The sequence below is a fragment of the Acanthopagrus latus genome, chromosome 5 (assembly GCF_904848185.1).
Source record: "Acanthopagrus latus isolate v.2019 chromosome 5, fAcaLat1.1, whole genome shotgun sequence".
NCBI classification, from domain to species: Eukaryota; Metazoa; Chordata; class Actinopteri; order Spariformes; family Sparidae; genus Acanthopagrus; species Acanthopagrus latus.
The window spans coordinates 11,277,877-11,300,318 of NC_051043.1; the positions used below are offsets into that span (position 1 = coordinate 11,277,877).

At 41.8% G+C, this 22,442-nt stretch overlaps 3 protein-coding genes and 1 long non-coding RNA gene across 8 annotated transcripts; 2 read left to right on the forward strand and 2 right to left on the reverse strand.

Annotated features, from left to right (window-relative positions):
• Positions 1 to 567: 567 nt before the first annotated feature.
• akr1a1a (aldo-keto reductase family 1, member A1a (aldehyde reductase)) lies at positions 568 to 4,740 on the forward strand. 2 transcript variants are annotated; one of them, XM_037098324.1, is made up of 9 exons: positions 568 to 617; positions 1,252 to 1,349; positions 1,441 to 1,560; positions 2,579 to 2,730; positions 2,852 to 3,047; positions 3,133 to 3,182; positions 3,268 to 3,417; positions 3,503 to 3,662; positions 3,979 to 4,740. In XM_037098324.1, exons 2-9 carry the CDS (start codon positions 1,269 to 1,271, stop codon positions 4,042 to 4,044), a joined length of 975 nt encoding a protein of 324 aa, XP_036954219.1. In that variant the 5' UTR covers positions 568 to 617; positions 1,252 to 1,268; the 3' UTR covers positions 4,045 to 4,740. The 2 variants fall into 2 exon arrangements, with proteins under 2 accessions (XP_036954219.1, XP_036954218.1); XM_037098323.1 differs by lacking the exon at positions 568 to 617 and having other exon boundaries at positions 1,195 to 1,349.
• Positions 4,741 to 4,996: 256 nt separating this feature from the next.
• LOC119019441 (valosin containing protein) lies at positions 4,997 to 13,207 on the reverse strand. Its single transcript, XM_037098004.1, has 17 exons — positions 13,050 to 13,207; positions 11,280 to 11,391; positions 10,963 to 11,135; positions 10,738 to 10,880; positions 10,482 to 10,612; positions 10,254 to 10,385; positions 9,695 to 9,797; positions 9,100 to 9,233; positions 8,635 to 8,770; positions 7,999 to 8,111; positions 7,599 to 7,763; positions 7,387 to 7,509; positions 7,024 to 7,236; positions 6,592 to 6,900; positions 6,237 to 6,392; positions 5,971 to 6,125; positions 4,997 to 5,551 (listed from the first exon to the last, which is right to left on the reverse strand). The coding sequence occupies exons 1-17, from the start codon at positions 13,064 to 13,066 to the stop codon at positions 5,446 to 5,448; spliced, it is 2,421 nt and encodes an 806-aa protein (XP_036953899.1). The 5' UTR covers positions 13,067 to 13,207; the 3' UTR covers positions 4,997 to 5,445.
• On the forward strand, positions 11,402 to 16,456 carry LOC119019444. Of its 2 annotated transcripts, none has more exons than XR_005075054.1 (3): positions 11,402 to 12,073; positions 15,954 to 16,195; positions 16,319 to 16,456. It is a non-coding gene; the product is annotated as an uncharacterized LOC119019444 (long non-coding RNA). The 2 variants fall into 2 exon arrangements; XR_005075055.1 differs by lacking the exon at positions 11,402 to 12,073 and adding an exon at positions 13,925 to 14,056.
• On the reverse strand, positions 13,447 to 20,556 carry fancg (FA complementation group G). Of its 3 annotated transcripts, none has more exons than XM_037098007.1 (14): positions 20,369 to 20,556; positions 18,977 to 19,073; positions 18,730 to 18,855; positions 18,434 to 18,615; positions 17,857 to 18,010; positions 17,191 to 17,321; positions 16,926 to 17,072; positions 16,547 to 16,707; positions 16,334 to 16,400; positions 15,924 to 16,252; positions 15,800 to 15,840; positions 15,520 to 15,693; positions 15,228 to 15,342; positions 13,447 to 14,004 (listed from the first exon to the last, which is right to left on the reverse strand). In XM_037098007.1, the coding sequence occupies exons 1-14, from the start codon at positions 20,447 to 20,449 to the stop codon at positions 13,902 to 13,904; spliced, it is 1,908 nt and encodes a 635-aa protein (XP_036953902.1). In that variant the 5' UTR covers positions 20,450 to 20,556; the 3' UTR covers positions 13,447 to 13,901. The 3 variants fall into 3 exon arrangements, with proteins under 3 accessions (XP_036953902.1, XP_036953901.1, XP_036953903.1); XM_037098006.1 differs by having other exon boundaries at positions 18,977 to 19,076; XM_037098008.1 differs by having other exon boundaries at positions 18,434 to 18,606; positions 18,977 to 19,076; positions 20,369 to 20,555.
• Positions 20,557 to 22,442: the final 1,886 nt, after the last annotated feature.

Sequence of the window (22,442 nt, forward strand, 5' to 3'; positions counted from 1 at the left end):
TGATAATGTATAAGGATAATGTATCAGTCACTGGGGACAGTTTTCTGCAGAATGAGTTAAAGTAAAATACTAAAAGTAATTTTTTCGGATAAAACATTCAAGTACAAATTTAAACGCTTTGACATTAAGTTCTGGTGGAGTGCTTTTAAATTGTTGTTGACTTTGAGTACTTCAGCGCCACTGCACAGTCTCTCTTGGTACAGAAATAAGCAGCTTGGATGTTGAAAGTTGAGGATTCGTGACATGACTTTTCTGACAATGTATACACTATGATATGATATGAACCAGGTTTCTCATGTTCAGTTTTAAATATCTGATCCTGAGAAAGGCCAATAGGACTCCAAACTGAGATTCTAATGTGGGTGTAAACAGAACTATCAGTTATCAAGAAGCCGTAAAAAGGAGGTAAGAAATCATTTTTGGAATCCTGCATGATCAAACTTCATATATGTTTAACTATATGTGTGCTGCTTCAGTGAGTATAGTGGAGTTTGGACACTCTCCATTAGTTTGAGTTACAGATAAACAAATGAAGGCAGACTTTGACCACAGCCAGTCCGTTAAAATCCAGACTGACCCTCAGCTGATCACATGTCCATCTAGCAGAGCCATCCCGGGTAAGAAAAATGAAGAGACTAACAAATAAATAGACTTTAACTCACTTTATGCATTAATCTTTGTAACGTGTTTAGGCTGTGTTAGAGCATTAGTCAGTTACACCGTCTGTCATGCCGCTGGGCTGTCAGGGCAGGTGATCTGTTTTAATAGATCATGTGAAATGTGTATCACATGGTACGGATACTGCAGACAATTAGGGCACCATGGGAAGACTCTTGGATCTTCTGCAGCAATGCCACACTGTGACTAATCCCATATACCTTAATCAGCTATTTCTGGTAATAAGGCTGGGTTCACAGAGGGTTGGTAGTTCCAAGGAAAAACTTTTAAGCTCAGAGGGTGAAAACACAGTAGAAAAAGCAGGTCACCAATATTTTTGTCGCTTTGTAGGCAGAAAATGTGTCTACATGCATGAGGGTGACTGCTTTGCGAAAGGCCTTTGCACATGTAGAGTAAATGCACACATACACACATACACACACACACACACACAGCCCCTGCTGGAGTTAATGAATTCAGATGTGAGTGTGAATCAGTAACATGCTATTAGGACTTAGTCATGATGACAGGGTCCGTTCCCATCGGAGTCTACATGTGAACGCCTCACACTCCTCTCCGTCTGCTCTCCGTCAGGTCCTCAGAGGTGAAACATGAGCACCTTCGTGACTCTCTCCACGGGGCAGAGGATGCCCTTGGTCGGGCTCGGCACATGGAAGAGCGCTCCAGGACAGGTGGAGCCACAAACTCTTACACTACCGACCACAGTTAAAGGAAATTATAAAAGAAATGGTGTTTGTACTGTCTGTGTCTTTATGTTCTCAGGTGAAGCAGGCAGTGCTGGCAGCTTTAGACTGTGGGTACAGACACATTGACTGCGCTGCTGCGTACAGCAATGAGCAGGAGGTGGGAGAGGCTCTGGCTGTCAGGCTCGGCCCAGGGAAGGTGAGAAACTCTGAATTAAGTTGGAATTAGACATGATTTTGATGGTTTATTCTTGACCTCGAAAACAACAGTTGACCAAACAATCTCAGTTCAGGATCCACTTGACTTTTCATCAGTAGATGGAGTTTGCAGCGTTGTCGCAGAACTGTCCTTTATTATAAGCGTTTTTAAGACTTCTTGTCAATATTGGATAAAAGTTCCTGTTCAGTACCTGACACTCTTTTCGATGTAGCTTCTTTTTTTATCTATTGAATTATGGTGTGTCCTGTATTTGAAGGTGCAAGCAAAGAAAAAAATGCAGCATTTTTACCCACAGGAAGTAGACAGTAAAGTAATTTCTATCCTGTTCTCTTCCTTTCTGAAGTTGAGCTTGACAGCTCAATTTAAACACTGAAAAGAGCAGTTTACAAAACAAAATCCACTGACTTGATTGTGAATGACAGCCGAGTAAACTAGCTTTTTGCTGATGAAAAAAAAGTTTTGGTAATGCTTTTATACTGAGGTCCATGTAATAGTTGTAATTAATAGGTAATAATGTCCGTATAAGACGCTTATCACATATAATTTGTTAAGGATTTACTAGCACTTTCTAAATTTCAACTATGCAAAAAAATGCTGTATGGCTAATCAATTATTTGTTATACACCTTTATTTAGAAAGCTTAATGCCACTCAAGTCTACTGACATGAGCTGTGATTCAGCACTCACAATAGAGTCAGACAGAGTAAGCAGAGAGCTTCTGTGGGTGGAGGGGTCAAACTGCTGACCATGAACTGCAGACGCTGCAGTTCATGGTCATTTCCTGGTCAGCGGTCAGTTCTTGGTTTCGAAACTAGAATAATATTAATGATAGAAATTGTGGTGTAGTATACCTTTCTGGGCAAAGATGGCCACAGCTTAATTGTTGAAACGTTTTGATGAAGCACCTGATTGCTCTGACTGAAGTATCTTAACTGTCATGTGTTTACCTGAAATGAATACCTAAAGGTCTGAATTCCCGGTATGCTTTCCCTTCCAGGCTCTACGTCGCGAGGACGTATTTATAACATCCAAACTGTGGAACACCAAACACGACCCAGAGGATGTTGAGGCGGCGTGCAGGACCACTCTGGCCCACCTGGGTCTCTCTTATTTGGACCTCTACCTTATGCACTGGCCCATGGCGTTCCAGTGAGTATCTGTAGCCAGTAAACTGATTTGTCTCTCCGTGGTTGTCAATTTGTGGATTGATGTGAGATTATTATGAAATTAAGTGATGCTGCCTGTGTGCGTGTGTGTGCGGATGTTTCAGGCGTGGGAAGGAGCTGATGCCTCGACGGGAGGATGGGAGTATTTGTTACTCTGACACACACTACAGTGACACTTGGGCAGCCATGGAGAGCCTGGTGGACAAAGGTCTGGTCAAAGCTATAGGAGTGTCCAACTTCAACGCCAGGCAGACTGATGACATCATTAGCGTGGCCAGACACCCACCGGTGGTGAACCAGGTACAATGTGGACAAATAAATAAGTACAGTTCATGAGGTTTTATCAACAATTGTGATTCAGAGTGTGTGTCTCATTGTTCCACAGGTGGAATGCCATCCATATTTGTCTCAAGCAGACCTCCTGTCTCACTGTCGGTCAGTGTCATTTGCAGATCAATTTCTTTGTCGTCAGTTCCATTGAATAACGTTGCCATTGACGGTACGTACACCTCTGCCTCAGGTCAGTGGCAGTTTGCGTGACAGCTTACAGTCCCCTGGGTAGCGGGGACAGACCCTGGGCCTCTCCTGGTGAACCAAGTCTGCTGCAGGATCCTCGACTTGAAGCTGTAGCCCAGAGGTACCAGAAAACACCTGCCCAGGTCATACTCAGGTAAGGCACTCAAAACCCCCTTGTGAGCTCAGGTGTACAGATCAGCGCCATAGAGCTGCTTAAGTCTTTGGTGTCGCCTTGGCAGGTGGCACGTGCAGAGAGGCGTCGTGTGCATCCCTAAGAGTGTGACACCCTCCAGGATCCAGCAGAACCTGCAGGTGTTTGACTTTTCCCTGTCAGAGGACGACATGAAGCTGATCGAATCCTTCAACTGCAACGAGCGCTTCATCGTTCCATCAGTCGAGGTGAGTCACCGATCTCATGACACGTCAGAGGATGCCCCTCCAAAGCAGAGCCCATGTTATGCCAGTGAGTTATGTTTATATATGTACAGCAGCCATCGCAGTGCAAAATTAACTTTAAGCTGCTGAGGACTCACCGGTGACACCACATGGCTGAGACATCAGCCGCTTTTAGATCGCCATAAATCTCCAATGCGCAGGGTATACTCGTTCTTTCTTAGAGAGCTCGACTGTGTGAGTTTGAATCTTCTATGTAAACAAACTCTCATTCGGTTGTAATGTGAATATAAATAATTAACTGTCATTTCATTTTTCACAGAGGGATGGCAAGAGAGTGTGGAGAGATGCAGAACATCCTCATTTCCCCTTCCATGATCCCTACTGAGTCTACACACGGGAGAGCGTGTCTTATGATTGTCACAAACTGTACACTGCAGAAACCACATTTCTACACTGAATTAAAATGCTATCAAAACAGATGTTCCTCTTTGGGATGGGTGGCATTACATTGGTAATATTCAAGTGACTAAATTTGCCAGGAAAACAGATAAGAACGTGTTCTGCTAGGTGCACATTAACTGAGATTCCAGTGAGGGGAGAAAAATCATTTTCTAATGATACCATTATTCATTGCCTTCACTATTCTTTCACTGCCAGAGTGACACTGTGTGGTCGGTCACAGAACTGCCCGTCTGCCAAATGTCACAAGCTTTGATCACATGGTGCCTGCATGTCTGGCAGAGTGAAGACATCATCACTGAATCATGGCAGCAGCACTGCTCCCACGGCCTAAATTTAGCAATTCATTCTACCTGATGTCGAAAAGTATCATTTCATTCATGAAGTGAAAATTCCAGCCAAATTCTTAAGGTTTCTTGTCGGTCTCTACTCAAAGAGATAAAATGACAAGCACTCATATAGAGCACTGCTTTATGTCCACATATATTCTCATAACTTTTCCCTACTAAATGTAAATTTTCTTTGAATCTAAAATGCACTTACTATTGTCAGTAAATATCAATTCTGAATGTTCTATATCTGTACTAGCTGTGTTTGGTTAATAAACATATACACTATTGAACTTAACACAGTCTAGTGTTTTACTGATCCTTCAATAAAAATCTAGTTTTCTACCTTCAATATCGTGTCAACTTTTTCCTGTGGTATTGAACATGGTAACAGACATCAATATTTATAATGTTTGAAATGACACCTCTTACCATAGGGGACAAAGATTTAAAAGATAAGACAGAGCCTGAATCGGAAAAATTGACACTGAACTAAAATACACAAAAAAAAAAGAACAAAAAAAAAAAAAAAAGACACTGATAAAAAACTTCCATTTCGTGAGATTTTATTTTCAACAACATAACCTTGACAAATTTGTAATACATTATATGCTACTGTTTATTTAAAAAAAAAAAAGAGGAAGTCATTAGCAATATGTTGTTTTCTTTTCTTTCTTATAGTCTAGCATAGAATCCCGTCACTAAAGCCATTCATGTTGGTTGTGATATACTGAGAATGAGGCCACTCAATAACAATCCCCCCCACCCCTGCCCTCCCTCCCCAGTCAGCATCAGTCACTCATATTCCAGTTCCAACATCCCCTAACCCCCACCCACATCAAAGCCAGGGCAAACCAAGCGGCTACATGCTTTCTCCGAGGGAAGTCATACAAAAAAAAGGAACACATGAAAGAAGCACAAAGTCCTAAAAATGTGGAATCTGGTGAGAATTTGTACAGGTGTGATCCCAGTACTGACCACTGTGGGGCAGTGTACATTTATCCATAAAGGTCATCATCGTTGTCTTCGTTGAACACTGGACCACTGCCAGTTCCTCCTGAGCCATGGCTTGGACCACTGCCGCCTGCAGCACTGGAGGGAAACCTGGAAGCAAAGAAAGAATCATTGACCAATTTTATAGGGGACTATTCTGACAATAACATTTATAGGAGTGTAAGTACTTTGAGGTGTTAAGTTATGACAGGATATTCAATAGGAGCAGTAAGGATTCCAGGAAAATGTTACCACCACTACTTTACAGCTTGTTACAAACATGTTTTAAAAAGCATGCAGATTATTTCCGTGTAAAAAAGTAGACTTAAAATTTAACTCCGCTTCAGTCTGGCTGCCAATCAGAACAGAAGCCAATTAGCAGAGAAACCAATTTTGTTAAATAACTCTCCACTTACATGGTACCACTTAACAAAGCTCGTGGAGTGACACCATGCAAGTGGATTGCCATACTTTCTACACCGAGTATGCAACATTCATGCAAATACAACCCATCAAACAGAAAAACGTACCTGAAGCTGCCAAAGCCACGGCTCTGCTGCAGTGTCTGAGCGAACATCTCGTATTTGCGAATGTCGTTGTCACTGACGGAGCGGCGAGCGAATCGCATTGCCTCTTCAAAGTGGTCCTTCCTGATCTCTGGCACAGGATCATCCTCTTCCACCTCCTACAAAAATGATATGAGAGGTACCATCATGTAAAGCATCTAAAGCAGCAGCAGAGCAGAAGCGCGTAAATGTGAAAACATGAATAAAAAAGGGACAGAAGAAGCACTGACCATGGCTGATGGGTTGGTCTGCCTCTCCCTCTCCCTGCGGATCTCATTCTCAATGCTCTCCCTGATGGCCAGCTTACATGCCCGCTGGCAGATCTCTGTAAGATCTGCTCCAGAGAAGCCATTGGTCATCTTTGCCAGGAAGTCCAAGTCCACATCCTAACAAAAAAAAAATAATAATAATTATAAAATTAGATAAAGGCATACATTTTGATTCTCTTAATTCTAATGAGTTAATTTATTGTAATAATATTTCTCTTAGTGCTCCAGCATATATTTATATAAAACTGAGTGAATTAAAACACAACAGTTAAATCAGAAAGTCTGTTGATGCATTTATGAATAGCGGCATGGTCACCTTGCTGATGGGGCTCTTGCGGAGGTTGGCCTTCAGGATGCTCATCCTGCTCTTCTCGTCAGGCAGGGGGATGTAGATGAGCTGATCCAGACGTCCAGGTCTCAGGATGGCGGGGTCAATGATGTCTGGTCTGTTTGTGGCGCCGATGATGAAGACGTTCTTCTTGCTGGACATACCATCCATCTCGGTCAGGATCTGGTTGATGACACGGTCAGCTGCTCCACCACCATCTCCCACATTGCCGCCACGAGCCTTGGCTATGGAGTCCAGCTCATCGAAGAAGAGAACGCATGGGGCTGCTTGACGAGCCTGGAAACATCACAGATACGCAGAGTGGTCTTAAATACAGTGCAGAAGTTAATTATTTTGAGTGGACTTGGTTGCAATCAGTGAAATCAGTAGTGTCACGTAGACCATTTACAACATTCTTACCTTGTCAAAGATCTCTCTGACATTGGCCTCAGACTCTCCAAACCACATGGTGAGCAGCTCAGGTCCTTTGATGGAGATGAAATTTGCCTGGCACTCATTGGCGATGGCTTTGGCCAGCAGAGTCTTACCACAACCAGGGGGACCATAGAACAGCACACCCTTGGATGGGGTCATGCCAAACTTGAGGAACTTGTCTGGATGTTCCACTGGGTACTGAATTTAAAAAAATATGAGAAAAAAAAAGGGTGGGGGGGGAAAGCACAGTTAGAAAAAAAAAAAACATTTTATGGCTTGTACAATTCCCTTGTAATACTAAATACTTTATGTTTTAGATATGCTCTTATTTCTGGAAGAGGTCCATACCTGCACCAACTCCTGCAGCTCCCTCTTGACATCATCCAGACCTCCGATGTCCTCCCAGGTGATGTTGGGAACCTCAACAACTGTCTCCCTCAGTGCAGATGGGTTGCTCTGGCTCAGAGCCCACTGAAGGATAGACAATCATTTCAGTAAGGGCTCAGGGGGCCGTAATGAGCAAACGTAGCAAATAAAAATAATAATTTTACAGGCTTTACCTTGAAGTCATCCATAGTGACAGCAAGTGAGTTCATGACTTCAGCATCAATGGTCTCATCCTCAAGGTCGATCAGGTCCATCTTCTTTCTGATGGCCTGCAGGGCAGCCTCAGAGCAGAGGGCAGCCAGATCTGCACCCACGTGTCCATGAGTCTCATTGGCTACCTACATACAAGATACAGAGATCACACTGATGTTGATATCCTGACTAGCATCATACAATCATACACGTTCATGAAGTCTTATATTGAACACTGCAATGCAGTAACTGCAGTTATGAGAATGCATTGTGGTTTTACTTGGAAATTACAGATCATGACAACCACATGGCTCTCCCTCTTATAAAATGGCACTGAGTGGTTTGGTGTCACCTGATTGCAGGAGAATTATTTTTACAGACCTGTTCCAAGTCGACATCGTCAGCCAGTTTCATGTTCTTGGTGTGAATCTGGAGAATCTCCAATCTGCCAGTGGCATCAGGGATGCCGATGTCCACTTCCCTATCAAAACGCCCTGGAGAGGGTTCAAACACACCGATTAGTTCCAGCGAAACAGAAACATTCCAGACACACCTCCATAGAATTTAACCACACAGCCTTGTGCGAATCTAACCCACTAGCGACCTGCAGAGCCCCCAAAATAAACAGCAGCCGGTAGTTTTAATCAGTGATGTGACAGCATGCCAGAAACACAGCAGCTTGAGGCAAGTAAAATGAGACACAGTAATTCCACTCTATTGTAGTGACATTTCTTAGAGGCACAACCCAATGTATGTGATGCTGTTGGTTGAAAATGACATTTTAAATTTACTGGAGTTTAATTCAAGTTTCTACAAAACAATTTTCATAAATATTAAGGGAAGACACATGAGACATATGAAAATTGCTGAATTTGAAATAAAATATCAAATCAGCGCTGGGTTAAACATTTATCTTTGATAATGTCTGTATTGCTGGGTTTACATTTTGATACTTGTACATGTAGCTTCCTCTCGTTACCACCGCAGTAAAATGTGAAATGTAAACACAAAACTTACCAAATCTCCTGAGTGCAGGGTCAATGCTGTTGGGTCTGTTGGTGGCCGCCATGACGATGACATGAGCTCTCTGTTTCAGGCCGTCCATAAGAGTCAACAGCTGAGAAACAATGCGCCTCTCCACCTCTCCATGAGTCTACAAAACACAAATCATAACATTGTTGCTATACAATTCACATTTAAATATTATCTTTACATTAATGTATTGACTAAATTTGAATACTTTGGCCAATGATCAGGATGTGACAGATAACACTAAGTCCCTTTCAGCTTTATTTTCAATCAGGGTGTGAAGGATTACCGTTATAAAAATGAAATACCAAAAGAATACATGCATAGAGTTAGCTTTGAATGCAATTCCAATGTTTTCCTGGGTCTAGAGACAGACACAGTTCTATTAATTTCAAAACACTTAAGTTGTAAACAGACACTAATGTTTTTCAGTCATCCTCTCCTCCCACTCACCTTCTCCCTCTTAGGAGCGATTGCGTCAAGCTCATCGATAAAGATGATGGCAGGAGCATTCTTCTCTGCTTCCTCGAAGGCCTTTCTCAGGTTACTCTCGCTCTCTCCTGCCAGCTTACTCATGATCTCAGGACCTAAAATGGAGACCAGCATTTTGTTTTCAGAGGAAAGCACAGCATATACACCAAACATATTTCATATGGATGTACAGAATAAGTTCCATCCCATCTAAAACACTGTCAAACTGGTGTCTGAGATGTTGGTGCATACAGTACATGCAGTGCACATGAAAAGAGCCAATTTTCCTAACTGTGAACTTCATAATAGGAGATGAGACACCTAAACTACTTTATAACAGAATTTAATAAAAGGTGATATCGCTTCCTGCAGCAAGCCAATAAGATTTTTTTTAATATCATTTTGATTTTTATCATTGATAGACATCAGGATTCACAATGATGAAGAAAGTGTATTTCCATCCTCAAGGTATATTCAAGCAACCATTGAAAACATTTTCAACTCATCCACATATATAATCAACACAATCACCCAGACTGTGAATACGTGTTAGAAAAATGTGGATGGTTGTTCATACCATTAATCAGGAAGAAGAAGGCTCCAGTTTCATTGGCTACAGCTCTAGCAATCAAGGTCTTTCCAGTTCCAGGGGGTCCATAAAGCAGGATACCACGTGGGGGCTGAAAAGTGGTTAAAAAAAAACGAAACATCTTTATACATACTGAAAAGTAAAAAAGAAAAAAAAGAAAAGAAAAAATCCAAGACCAGTATACATACAATGAGGTGGTGTGTTAATTTCTTGCTTTATTCTTGTGATTTAACACTTAAAATGTACAGCTGTCGGACACACTAAACCTAGTGTAACAGCAGCGCAAGTATAGAAGACTCCTAAAGTGACACAAAGTCAAGTTACACATCAGAATCAAGCTAAAGTTAGTTTATATTTGCCACTGTCACTTCTGTGCGAGTATGACTGGAACAAAACCCTAGTGTTTTGAAATTGGGAATGGATGCCAATTAAATTCAACTTTACCTTTGAACAAGAATGTCAAGTCATTTTTAAGCAAAATATGGTCCCTTGTAATTCTGCATTTAAGGTTGGTTGTTCCTCCATACAGATCAAAAACATGCCTTACCTTGACTCCAATGGCCTTGAACAGTGCAGGGTGTCTAAGGGGCAGCTCCACCATCTCTTTGATCTGAGCTAACTGCTTCCTCACTCCTCCAATGTCATCATAGCCCACCTCGTTCAGGGACTCCTCCTCATCCTGCATGTTCAAACACAAGATGTTCAATTTTTAATGGGATTCTTTTTTGGAGAACGTTAATCCATGCACTACCACAGCACTGTACCAGCTACCCACCTCTCTCCTGATTGGTTCGCCCTCACAGTGGATGACTGTATCAGGAGCAACAATGCAGTAGGGAGAGGGATCGGTCTCTACCACCTTGAACTCCACAGCACGCATACCGCCTCTGACCAGGAAAATATCACCTGTGCATGGTAGATGGAAACAATGTTAATTTTCCTCTAACAAGAGCTGTGTGTCATACATTGAAATATATTTAAATCAACCAGGCCAAATATACCCTTAACTTGGACTGCAAGATATTACTCACCTTTGCGGATTGGCCTGTAAGCCTCCAGAAAGTATGGCTTCAAGTAGACTTCAAACAGGTTGCCAGTAATTCCCTCTACTGTGTCATCTATTGGGAGGACGTGGATCCTCTTTCCGTACTTCACATCGGGACATGGCTGAATGCTGGAGGAGACATTTTAATCAACACCACTTCTTTTTTAAGTGATTGTTGAAAGAATTTAGATGATTGTGTGCTTTTCCTCACCTGATGACATCACCCAGTCGGACCCTCAGATTGTTGCGGACCACCCTGTTCATGCGAACCTTTTCATCAGAGCAGGTGTCATCAGACAGCACAATGCATACAGTCTCCCGCCGCTTCTTTCCCTTCATCAGAACTGTGTCTCCACGGAAGAGCTGCAGCTCGTCCATCTTGGTCTTAACGGACATTAAACAAAATCATTTTTGCAAATCTGTTGTGTTATTACATTTAAAATAAGGCTCATAAAATATATCCAACTGGTCCATGATGACAGATTACACATTTTAGAATAACAGAAACAACAATGTAAAGAAATCTACCTGAGAGAGAGAGACCACACTGTTGTCTTCATTGATGGATTCATCCACAATCAGTCTGTTGGGTCTGTTCTTCTGTTTCAGAATTGCAGTGGCTAGATCATCATTTTTGGATCTATGATGACAAACAGAATCAAGAAGTTATGGTCAGAAATATATAGTTATTGAGCATCATCAAGTTATCAGGCAGGTCCCACAGTAACCAAGCTCCTTAAATTAGTAAGGAATTAACAGCATTAATGCATGACTTCGGTCTGATAACTTCATTATTATCCAAGCAGCGATATGTGACATTGTGAAACCTCTCAGTTTCTGGTTTAGTTTCTCTAGTACATCTATGGAGAATTGGAAAACACCTTACTGTTAGCATTTAAAACCCATTAAAAGGCACTGAGATCGCTTTAAACTCAAGACCATATAATGTCTGAAGAGAGATCAGAGATGAGTGCTTTTACCAACGTTATTGATTGGTTTGGGTCTGTAAAGTTTATTCCAACTGTACTGTTTATGTAATTTTCTATATTTACACATCTATAAAAAGCTGCAAATTAACTTATGATATAAATGATATGAGACACTAGTCAGTTCTGATAACCTTACGCCAATTTAAGTGTGTGCATGTTCTTACATTATCAGAGTTATTATCATTAATAAAGTATTTGTCGCAGTAGCAACCATAAGTGCAAACAGGTCATGTACACAACTCGCTAATCATAGTGGCTAAACGTCACCAAACGATAGTACGCACAATAATGTGTACAATCAAATTACAGCACACAACGAACCAGTGATTAACGGTAAGGTTCAAATTGCCACAAGTTTCCAGAAAAGTCTTGAGCCCGTTTTGAGGTTTCTCTTTCATGTTGTTAGCATGCTAATGTTAGCCTTACAGCTAACTGACTGGCGAGTGAGCCCAGATGACACAGCAAAAGAATTAGAAAAAAACTTTGTGAGCTAGCTAGGTTCCTTCACGGTTAGAGCATGTACCAACTCGGTTGTGATTTTAAATGTATTCGCTACCGATGCGAGGATGACCCGCATGATAGTCAGATGGGGAAATGTGTTATTTCACAACTGTTTTGCTAACAGCGAATTAGAGCCCAAGTAAATTGTCGATCATTCAGAATGAATAGCCGGACCTTGTTAGCCTGCTAGCTTAGGTGCACTGTGTGGCTATGGACAGCTCGCCATGTAGCTAACTGTTGGATGACTATCGTTAGCTACCGTTTCTTTTCGTTTAGCCGTTAGCCTGTGATCTTAATCTCAGCCATTTACCGATTAGGTTTATAATGATCAATTGACAATATGAAGCCAACCATAAAGACAGGCTATTAGCCGGTGGATAGGCCAACTTATCGATGTGATGGTGGATGGCTTTGGCCTTGACACTGTTGCTAAGCTAGCATTAGCATGCAAACACGACAGAGATGACTGCGCTTTGTCAAGTAGCTGTCACACAGCAGGCTAACTCAGTGTCAGTAACTAGCCAAAGACAACCGTGTGGACGACAACAGTTTAACAACTGTCGATATAACACTCAGCTCTCAATGGATTTTTAATGTTAAGATATCCAGCCAATGGACAAAAGTGCGGAGGCTGAAGTAACTGACCCCATTAGCTCGCCTGCTAGCAAACTCGGTCATGTACTAGCAATTGAGCTAACTTTAATAAACGACCGTATTCTGAGCTGACGTTAGCCATTTAAAAGGCAACTGCTGATAGCCATTGTTCAGAAAAACGCATTTTAAAGGACTGAAAGATATTTCTACTTACTCCCCTCCCGAGGCCATGGTCGTCCACCTGGATTACTATCAATAAATAAAGAAATTCTAGCTAAATGTGTAAGAGGCTTGACCGGTTCTCGTTACTCAACGTTCTCTGTGATTTCACACGAAAGAGCAGCCGTTTCCGTGCTCTTCTTTACAGTTATACCATGAGCTGGATGCATCCGTCATTCTGATTGGCTCCAGGCTGGCCGTCAACTCGGTAACCAATGACAGAATCCGGAGTGAGACGTCAACACGAATATTGTGGAAATCTGGCCAGTAACAAATGAGAGGGACGCTCCTATTTTCATCAACTCGTCTCTTATTGGTCACTTAAGCTTCTCGGTAAACTTCTGTCAACCAATTAATGCGTACCGCGTTGATACTGAAGAAGCGTAAAAACATGGAATTGATAATGTTGTTTTATTGATGAAAGCTGACCGATATGTGAGAAGAACAGGGCAAAATATTTTGTTTAAATTATGTGTTATTCATAGGAGCAATACATTTTTAAAAATCGCCTTAATTAGGCTTTTTAGAGCAGCAGCATAGTTTGTGTTGTGTCTTCTTAGGTGGTATGTATTGCGTTTTAGTTTAATAAGCATAATCAAATATTAAAGTAACATTCTTGATTACCTGTGCCTTCCCAAAATACACTGTTTCTTTCTTGTGGCCCAGCATCTTTACAGTACATCTGGTATACACTGTGTTCATTATCAAACACTGTAAGCCCTTTCAACATGCTTTATTTTACTGCTGAAGTAGATACATGTTTGTTGTGAGTATTGGTTCGAGTTCAGAGGCAGGTGAAAGTTGATCCAGTTGAGTAAGTGATAGGGTAGTCGTCTTTTGTCCCTCTCTAGGCTGACAAGGTAGAGCCAAGTTCGTGTATTCTGTGCCGCAGCTCTGTGGAGTCCAACAAAGGGCCAGACTGGGGTTCCTGTAGGTACAGACGTAAACTCCTGCAACACAGAAGAAATACACCAGTTAGATGAAGACTAATGTGACAGCATGGTAAATGTTCTCTGCCAAAACCCCATGACACTGCTTTAACTACTTAAGGCTTATATATTTTATATTCTTTGTAAAAACACCAAAAAAAATCCTGTTTGGTCCTGATGTATTAATTCAGATTGTGTCTGAATCCGACTAAGAATGCCTGAACTTCATGTGATGAAAGAATAGCACACACCGTTTCAACACTTAAGCAATATACTGAGTGTTGGGTAGTGACTAGAATCAAAACACACAAAACTCCAGTACTTATAGATTACTGGTCTTCTTATTTAGCATGGTCTATCTTATTAGCATCGGTTGAGGATAGCTTCTGTCTGTAAGGTGAAAATATATGAGTAGGTGCCAGGGTTTTATTTGTTTTGCACTTTATACAAGGAATGCCTCTATGTGCATTTTAAGTCACCACAGATACAAACTATCCTGTTTACATTTGAGGTTATCTACTGAAAAATGTGTGGCATAAAATAGATTGCACATTTCCACATGGCCATCTTGACGAAAACAGCTTGAAATAATGCAAGTAATCTCTCAAATGCACTGACCAAGGTGCAAGCTAATAGTTTAAAATCGCTATTTTTGTCTTCATAACATACACAATATAATTATATTTGTACATTATCAATCTGTGCCGTGGAAAATGGTGAAATGCTTAAAATAATACATTTCTTATGGTTGGGCCACGCCCAATCAATTGGTGCTGTAAAACTGTCTAAAAATATATTTTATTTCCTACGAAAATGTGGTGAAACCACATTTTGCAATACTAATGCTTCATTTTATTTGCTGTATTTTAAAATGGCATTGTGTTGGCATTGCAACATTGTTGACAGCAGCATTACACAACCTGTTGGAGATCTTGAGAGGACTTAGAAATCAACTGTCTTGCTGTGTGCACTTATGGTTGAGCACAAAATCCTTAAGTGTCTGTAGCTGCATGGTCACAAGGATTCCCAGACCACCTCTGAGTGTGGCTATATAATTAAATGCCCGTTCCCCACAATATATTTTTGTGGCACATTCACACGTGTCTAAGCTGGACACATGCAAGCTTGTCACCTGAGATGCGTTTTTGTGCCGGGGTGTTGAAAGGGGTTAAGTGTGCACATACTGCACAGCACAAACCACAAACTAAGCAGAGGCATTGAATGTAGGCATGACAGTGTCTTACTCTACTGAGGACTGTGCAGGGAAGCTCCATGTCTTTTCCCAACAAGCTGCTGCCTCCTGTCTCCTGCCAAGCCTCCACAGCACTTCACCGCACCACAGCCCTGCACCCACACAGTCTGAGACAGTACAGTACATACAGCATGATCACATGTTCTAACAAATGACCAAAGGACAGATTTAATATTGTTCAAATCATAGCTCAAATTACCATAGCATGAGCCTAAAGTGCATATGACTGAGCTTAAATAAGCTCTGCTGTATCGATCAATAAGTAAAAGCTGTGGTGTGTGTACCTGGAACTGCCTGCAAGCTGAGATGGAGGTCTCTCAGTGCCTCTCTTAGCTGGCCTGTCTGGGAGAAACTGATGCCTCTACCAGCTAGTGAAAGCCCCTTCAGCCTCTGGAGGATACACAGATCTGTTCCCTGCTTACCAACCATGTCTGCACTGGGGATTTGTGGTTGGAAACCTGCAATCGAACGATCAATAGGAAAAATGCATAAAGTAACAGTAGCTGTGGGGTTGGTAAAAATGGAAATGTCTCTGCAAAGCATCAAAGAGATAAAAGTACTTAACTTTCTTTTTAAAGTGCACCTTTACCAGCAGGTTGATACATCTATAAGGGAAAGTACAAGCTTATGTGTTTGTATATAATCATATTATCATCATAACAGAAACAGCCTTTTTCATCTTAAATACCTTGTGTAATGAGTCACAGCTTGTTTCCAGTCCCTCAGGTGAGTGTGGCAGTGACCCTGGAGGAGGTAGGCAGCCCCAGTCCAGAGCAGCATCTTCATCCTATCTTCACCCTCTGCACCCACAGTCCTGGTCTCAACTTCAAACTTCTCCTCTGGCTCCTCCAACACCAACTTCTCAGGCAGCAGCTCCAGCGTTGTGCCAATGACTTCATCGCATAGCGCCACGCAATCAGCGGGCCGTCGGGCCGTGAGCAAGGCCGCGCCAGCCTCCAGGTAAAGCTCAGGCAGCCTAGGGAGGGGAGGGTCCTTAGCATGTACCTGAGATGGAGACTTAAATCATACAGACATAAATTAAAATATATCCAAATTTCATTGTTAAATTGTCTCATCTGTCAGGGTTTTCAGTCTTACTCCATGTTGATCATCTGAGTGAAGAGCAGCCAGCAGGTCCAAATAATATTCCACACCCTCTGACACCCTGAAGAAACAGCAGTTACACTCATATTACAACTACAGTTTGCCCCATGTGTGTATTATTCTCATCTCCATCTATTTTCTAGTTTTTAGTCATGATCAGGTGCCATAAAGAATCAGAAACTCTGAGCTCCATGCTGTGCTTCTCACCTCCCATGGAGCACACACTTCTGAGCCAGGCTGTGAAGGACAGAGAGGGCAGAGGGAACTGACAGCATGCGGTTCAGTGATTGGCTGCAAAGCAATACGGAAGGGGAGAGGAGAGGAGTACCAGCCAGAGGAGGCTCTGTGGCAGAGGGCAACAGCAAAGTCTGTGGGACAAGAGACGTTTCATGTGTCAGTGCACAGGCATACACTTACATGAATATGTGTCAGTGGCCCAAATAAACCTTTTGGTTCATCTGCTCCTCAACAACAATGGCACAGAATATTTTTTAACAACAAATTATCTACAAGACCAACATTTAAACACATTTCCGGCACGTTTTTTCTGCTTTCCTCGTACATACTGTATACGTGTATTACTCACTGAGTGCAGCAAACGAAGAGCTTGTATCTCGGCCTGTGTGTTTTCCAGCTCTCTGTATATGAGTATGCTCTGGTACAGCGCACACACACACCAGGAGTCTGTCTCCAGTGCCATCCTGTAACACTGCAATGCCATCTGAGGGCAGCTCTGAAGACAAATGCACATACAAACACACTCTCACTGCATGCACATCCTAAAACCTGTCATACCCGTACTTGATGAATGCAAGTTCTCTGTGCATATGTGTAGACGTTTGTGTGTTTACCATAGAGGCGAGGCAGAGGCCCGAGAGGTGGTGTGTGTATGCTAATAGCGTTCTGGGAGCGGAGAGGGAGGAAGCTTTCTGCAGGCCTGACAGCGCCTCTGAACTCTGACCCTCACTCAATCGTTCTGCACCTTAATAAAACATACAGAAAACATACTTTTACTTAATACCATAAACGCAATGGTCTTTTTATACATCAGTGGCCTGTTGTTTAGTTTAAAAATGTTATTGTCCTCAAGAGAGCATCCTACATAGAACAAACATAAAACAACCTCAACACACTACATCACCTGCCTGAGGCTCTTTGGCCAAGGCAATTCAAATCATGCCACTCCTACAATTCAAATACACGCCCTAACACGTCAGTTTGCATTCAACTATTCATTCAATATTTTTTTGTCTGCCCCTGAGCCAAAAACAGAAATCAAGACATTTATTACATGTCAAGCTCTATACAATTTTTTGTATGTATGAAAAACATGTGAGTCAAATAATGAGACTATTTTTAATCTTAACCAGAGATTAGATCTATTTCACTTAAACTGCATCAAGACATGCCTCATTTGTGGCCTACTACACACAGAAAGCCTGAGTCCGCCACTGGGTTACAGCAATCTGCATCTGTTCATTCAAGATGCAATAACAAAAAACATGTATATTGCTGACCTTGGGCTATAAAAGTGCAGGTCTGCAATAACTCGATCAGCCGTCTTGGGTCCATCACCAGCATTGGAATGTCTGAGGACTTTCCCCTTTCACTGCTCCTCTCATCATCCCCAAACTCGGTTGATAGTGTCTCAAACAGGGAGAACAGCTCATCCTGCATCACAGGAAAAAAATGTTGTATAATTTCATTTATAATACTGTCAACAATGAATACAAATCAGGCCTATATTATTACACACAGTACGGACTGGATACAAGAAGTAAGGCAGATAAGCATTCAGAGTTTAGGGGGCGAAGTGGCTTGGATATACATCCAACACTTGATAGCAGTCATTATATCTTTGCCTCATATATAACATATGAGGGTTATGAGGTTGAAGAGGACAGAGATAGCATGTCCTGAACATCTATAGATTTAGAGTATTTGTCACATATTCATAACATACAATCTGCTTTTTAGTGTCACAAACAAACCTTTGGTTAAGTCTGGTTCACACATCTCTTTAGCTTCACCAAAATAGACTGGATGAATACCAAACAGGTTAGATGGAAACACAATCTCTAAACAGGATCGTACCTGAAACTCTTGAATGGTTTTCAGCTGGCATTTGGCCAGCCACACTGCCCACTGCAGACAAAGAAGGTGCTGTACAGAGGAAGTAAAAGTTGTGTTTCCCATTGATTTGAGAAGTGTTTTCCAAAATGCAGGAGGGTCTGAAGAAATAGGGTCATCACCTGTCATCTGTATAACTGTAACAACTGGGAACAAGAGTAGGTGGTGAAAATCACAGTTTAGAAATCCTTCTAACATGAAACTGGATGTAGGACATTATAAATCTATGGTTTTGTCATAATCTTGCATCTTAGGCCTACCTCTCTCTGTGGCTTGTGAGAGGAGCAGGTCAGCTTCTGAGAACTGAGACAGAGCAACAGAGCACAAACAGGCATTGTACACTACTGTCAGCTCCAACTGTGCATGATCTACAAGAGGAGGGATACCTGCAGGAGAGGGACATGGGGATTGGAAAAGAGGGAGATAGAAGATCCACAAAGGTTAGAGCTGAGCTCCCCACCTTAAAAAAATTAGCTTTTGAACAGTATTATGAGGGAAATGGAGCACCTTGGATTTTCCTTGAAAGTTTGTGAAACTCAGACGAACACCATCTCAGATGGGTCTGGTTGTGATTGTGGCTTACAGCCTCTGCTCCTCCTTCTTGCTGCTGAAACAAGAAAGTGAAAGCAAACTGGAAAGTAAGTAATGGTACATAAAGTAAAACTCCACCTATACTGCCACATTAAAGTGTGTTCACACGTCTTGAGGAGTAATACTGCATATATTTAAAAAGGAGTATAAAGCTGTTAGTGGCTAAATGAAATCTATAAATTGCCTCTGGTGATGTTACTCACTGACTTAATTGTTTTATGGGTAACTGGGAGCCACGTTTTGGTGTATAGCTTTTGATCATTTGTTTTTAAACTTTCCATGATGAGTACAACAGTGTTACAGTCAATACAGAGCAGTGGACTGCTATTTAAAACCTGGTGCCTACACCACCTACAATAGCTTCTGAGTGAAATCACTGGAGACACTTTATCAGATTACATGCAGCTTCCAGTGCTTCTTTCACCTATACATACTTAATCCAAGACCTGCAAACTCACATCACACACTGACTTTTACCTTTAAAGTACAATGTTTAAGTGTTTACATTTTATGCCACTTCACAGCGCTACTAAACTATAATTGAGAGGGAAACGTCACTTTTTGAAACACATTTATTAAATATAGTTTAACGTTTCCTCTCAAAATAAGATTATCAGTTTTTTCACTCGATGTACCGTATATAGATTACACCAGCAGCAACATATGAATGAGATTCATCAACCAGAAGCATCATAATGTTACTGTCATGTTAATATAGCAATAACAGGCTTGAAGTGAAGGAACGTTTGCAATAGGGGAATCCTTTATAAGAGTGTGTTATTGCCATTTAAGCACCTTTAAAAGATGTAAAAACTTCTTCCAGTTCTGGTAAGACTTACAAGCATGACTGTCCATCTTAGAAAGGCCTATACATCAACCTGAACACTAGAAGACAGTGTGCTTAAAGGCTGTCCTCATCTGTTCTCGAGCATGACCAGATTTGAGTGAACTGACGAGTTAATGTTGTAGAGCAGGGGTGACCAACGTGGTGCCCGCGGGCACCAGGGAGCCCCCAAGGACCACATGAGTAGCCCTCAGGCCTGTTCTAAAAATGAAAACTGAATATTGATATTATTTGTCTCCCAGGTTGTTAAGTCATTGTTGATAATTATTGTGAGAAATCATTAGCGTGATCTGTGTCTTCACATAGATGAGTATCATTAATCATTAATAATCATATGTAACTAAAGGCAAACTGAGCAAATTTGTTATTTCAGAAGAGTGTATCAAACTGGTAGCCCTTCGTATGACTCGGTAGCCATGAAGTAGCTCTCAGTTTCAAAAAGGTTTTTCACGCTGAATTCTTACCTTCCATTTGTTAACCAACTCGTTGTTTTCCTGGGTCCATCTATCACATAAAGAAAGTGGCTGGTACGTTTTGATAGACATGTTTTGCCTGTTTTGTGAAAAAGTTCGCCGTATGTTGTTTGAACTTTCCCTCGGTTGTCTAATGGGAGCTGACACCGGAAGTAAACAGTGGCGAGTTTGTCGCAGCGGCGCTCTGCTGCCCCCTGTGGACAAATCAGGAATCTACACCCGCAGTCTCATAATTGCGCAGCAGATGGCGCTGTGACCGGGCCTCGGTGTTCTGGAAACTTCAATCTGTTGTCTTATTTTTCACGGCCACAAACTGCGAAGTGCCACAGCTGTCTGTTTTTGTTCATTAGCTTCATCACCATCACAGTAAATAACCTTAATGTGTTCTGTTTGACTGTGAATGATGGCTCCTTTGTCCTCTAAAAACTCCCACTGGGATGTTTACCACAATCACATGCACACACATGCACGCTCACACGACTACATGTACAAAGCAACTGGTGAACACAATCCAGGGCCTTAATTGTATTGCAGCTGAGTCATCCCCGAGACTGCCAGGACAGCCATTTTTCTAGATGTCCCTCCCAAGGTGACTCCCTCTTTTCTCACACAACTCCACTCCCCCCGTCCTCTCCTCTCATCCCTCTTTATGTGTGTCTGTCATCCCTCCCTCTGTGCATCATCTTGTTCCCTGTCGTCTAAACCTCCACGTCCGCCTTGATCACAACCCCCAGATCCTCTTTTCTCTCATTGTCTCAAATCACAGAATGCTCTAAATATACCACCCTAGGAAAAAAAAAGCGAGGGAAGCTCCTGACATCCACTGCTCCACAGTACACTATCACACACTTGCATGCACACAGGAAACTTACACAAAAGATATATTTCATTCTGATTCCCCACATCTAATTTCTCGTGGGACAGTTTTCACTTTTCTGTGACATTTTCCCTCTGCATTGATTCTGATGTTTTCCATCTCTGCCTGTCTTCCCTCTCTCCATCCATCCCTTCAAGGACAAGGTCATTACATAGCCAGAGCCTACCATTTCTTTTTCCTGCTGCTCTCTCTCAATGTCATTCACATGGCAAGGCTTCAGACTTCCATTGAAAGGTCACTGCGACAAATCCTCCCATGGCAGCATTAAAGTGCAGCTCATGATCCTTTTGAGAAACCAACAACCTGAAGCCTTCATTCAGCTGTTCTGTTGCTTGACAGTTAGTCTCTTCTTTGGTGTTCTTCTGTCTCAAATATGGCTCATGACATAGTAATAGTAGTAATAAGAAAAGCTCCCCAACTCTATTCTGATTACAAATGCAGCAACCATTTGGATGAACTCTAAACATGGCCATGTTTTACTATGTTCTTCCAGCTGGAATTTTCTAGCACAGTATGAAAAATTGTCCAACCATTTTTTTTTCAGTAGACTTCAGCTTCTTGCAGAAGGTTCAAATAACAAGGTATTGAAGAACATGAGCTGCAATGAATTTGAGATCCTTGTAACATCACAACTGAATTCTGCCCACTCTGCTCCATTATCCTCATTTATAAACCATGAAGCTGGTGGAGGGAGGGGACGAGACATGTTATTTTTGTCCTGAATGACCCTCAGCTCCCCGAAGGTATGAGATGTGGTGCAAAATACACTGTGATTGTTGTGCAAACAGTACAAACACAGATTCAAAGAAGTGTTTTCTCCAATTTCACTTTAAAGGAGACATATTACGCTGACTCTCAGGTTCATAATTTTATTTTGGCTACTACTAGAATAGCTTTAGATGCTTTAATGCGGAAAAACACATCACTTTTCTCACACTGCTTTTCACACACATTGCTGCAGCTCTGTTTTAGCTCCTGTCCCTTTTTTTTCTCCTAAGTATTTTGATTTGCCTTTTGGCTTTATTGATAGGACAGCTGACGACTTGAACAGGATTCAAGATGAGAAAGAGGGGGAGCGACACGCAGCAAAGGGCCCAAGGCCAGGAGTTGAACCCGGGTCCGCTGCAGCGAGGACAAAGTCTCGGTACATGAGACGCCTGCTCTACACAACTGAGCTAAAGCTCCTGT

Bases quoted from the DNA above. Each gene is read 5' to 3' on its own strand.
- akr1a1a (XM_037098324.1), top strand. From the start codon at position 1,269: ATGAGCACCTTCGTGACTCTCTCCACGGGGCAGAGGATGCCCTTGGTC. The intron at 2,731-2,851 runs GTGAGTATCTGT...CGGATGTTTCAG, and splicing joins CACTGGCCCATGGCGTTCCA to GCGTGGGAAGGAGCTGATGC. The intron at 3,183-3,267 runs GTCAGTGTCATT...CCTCTGCCTCAG, and splicing joins GACCTCCTGTCTCACTGTCG to GTCAGTGGCAGTTTGCGTGA.
- LOC119019441 (XM_037098004.1), bottom strand. The intron at 6,901-7,023 runs GTAAGAATGTTG...TGATGTTTCCAG, and splicing joins TCAGAGAGATCTTTGACAAG to GCTCGTCAAGCAGCCCCATG. The intron at 5,552-5,970 runs GTACGTTTTTCT...CTTTGCTTCCAG, and splicing joins CGTGGCTTTGGCAGCTTCAG to GTTTCCCTCCAGTGCTGCAG.
- fancg (XM_037098006.1), bottom strand. From the start codon at position 20,449: ATGTCTATCAAAACGTACCAGCCACTTTCTTTATGTGATAGATGGACC. The intron at 18,011-18,433 runs GTACGATCCTGT...CCTGTGATGCAG, and splicing joins AAACCATTCAAGAGTTTCAG to GATGAGCTGTTCTCCCTGTT. The intron at 17,073-17,190 runs GTAAACACACAA...ATTTGTCTTCAG, and splicing joins GCCTCTGCCTCGCCTCTATG to AGCTGCCCTCAGATGGCATT.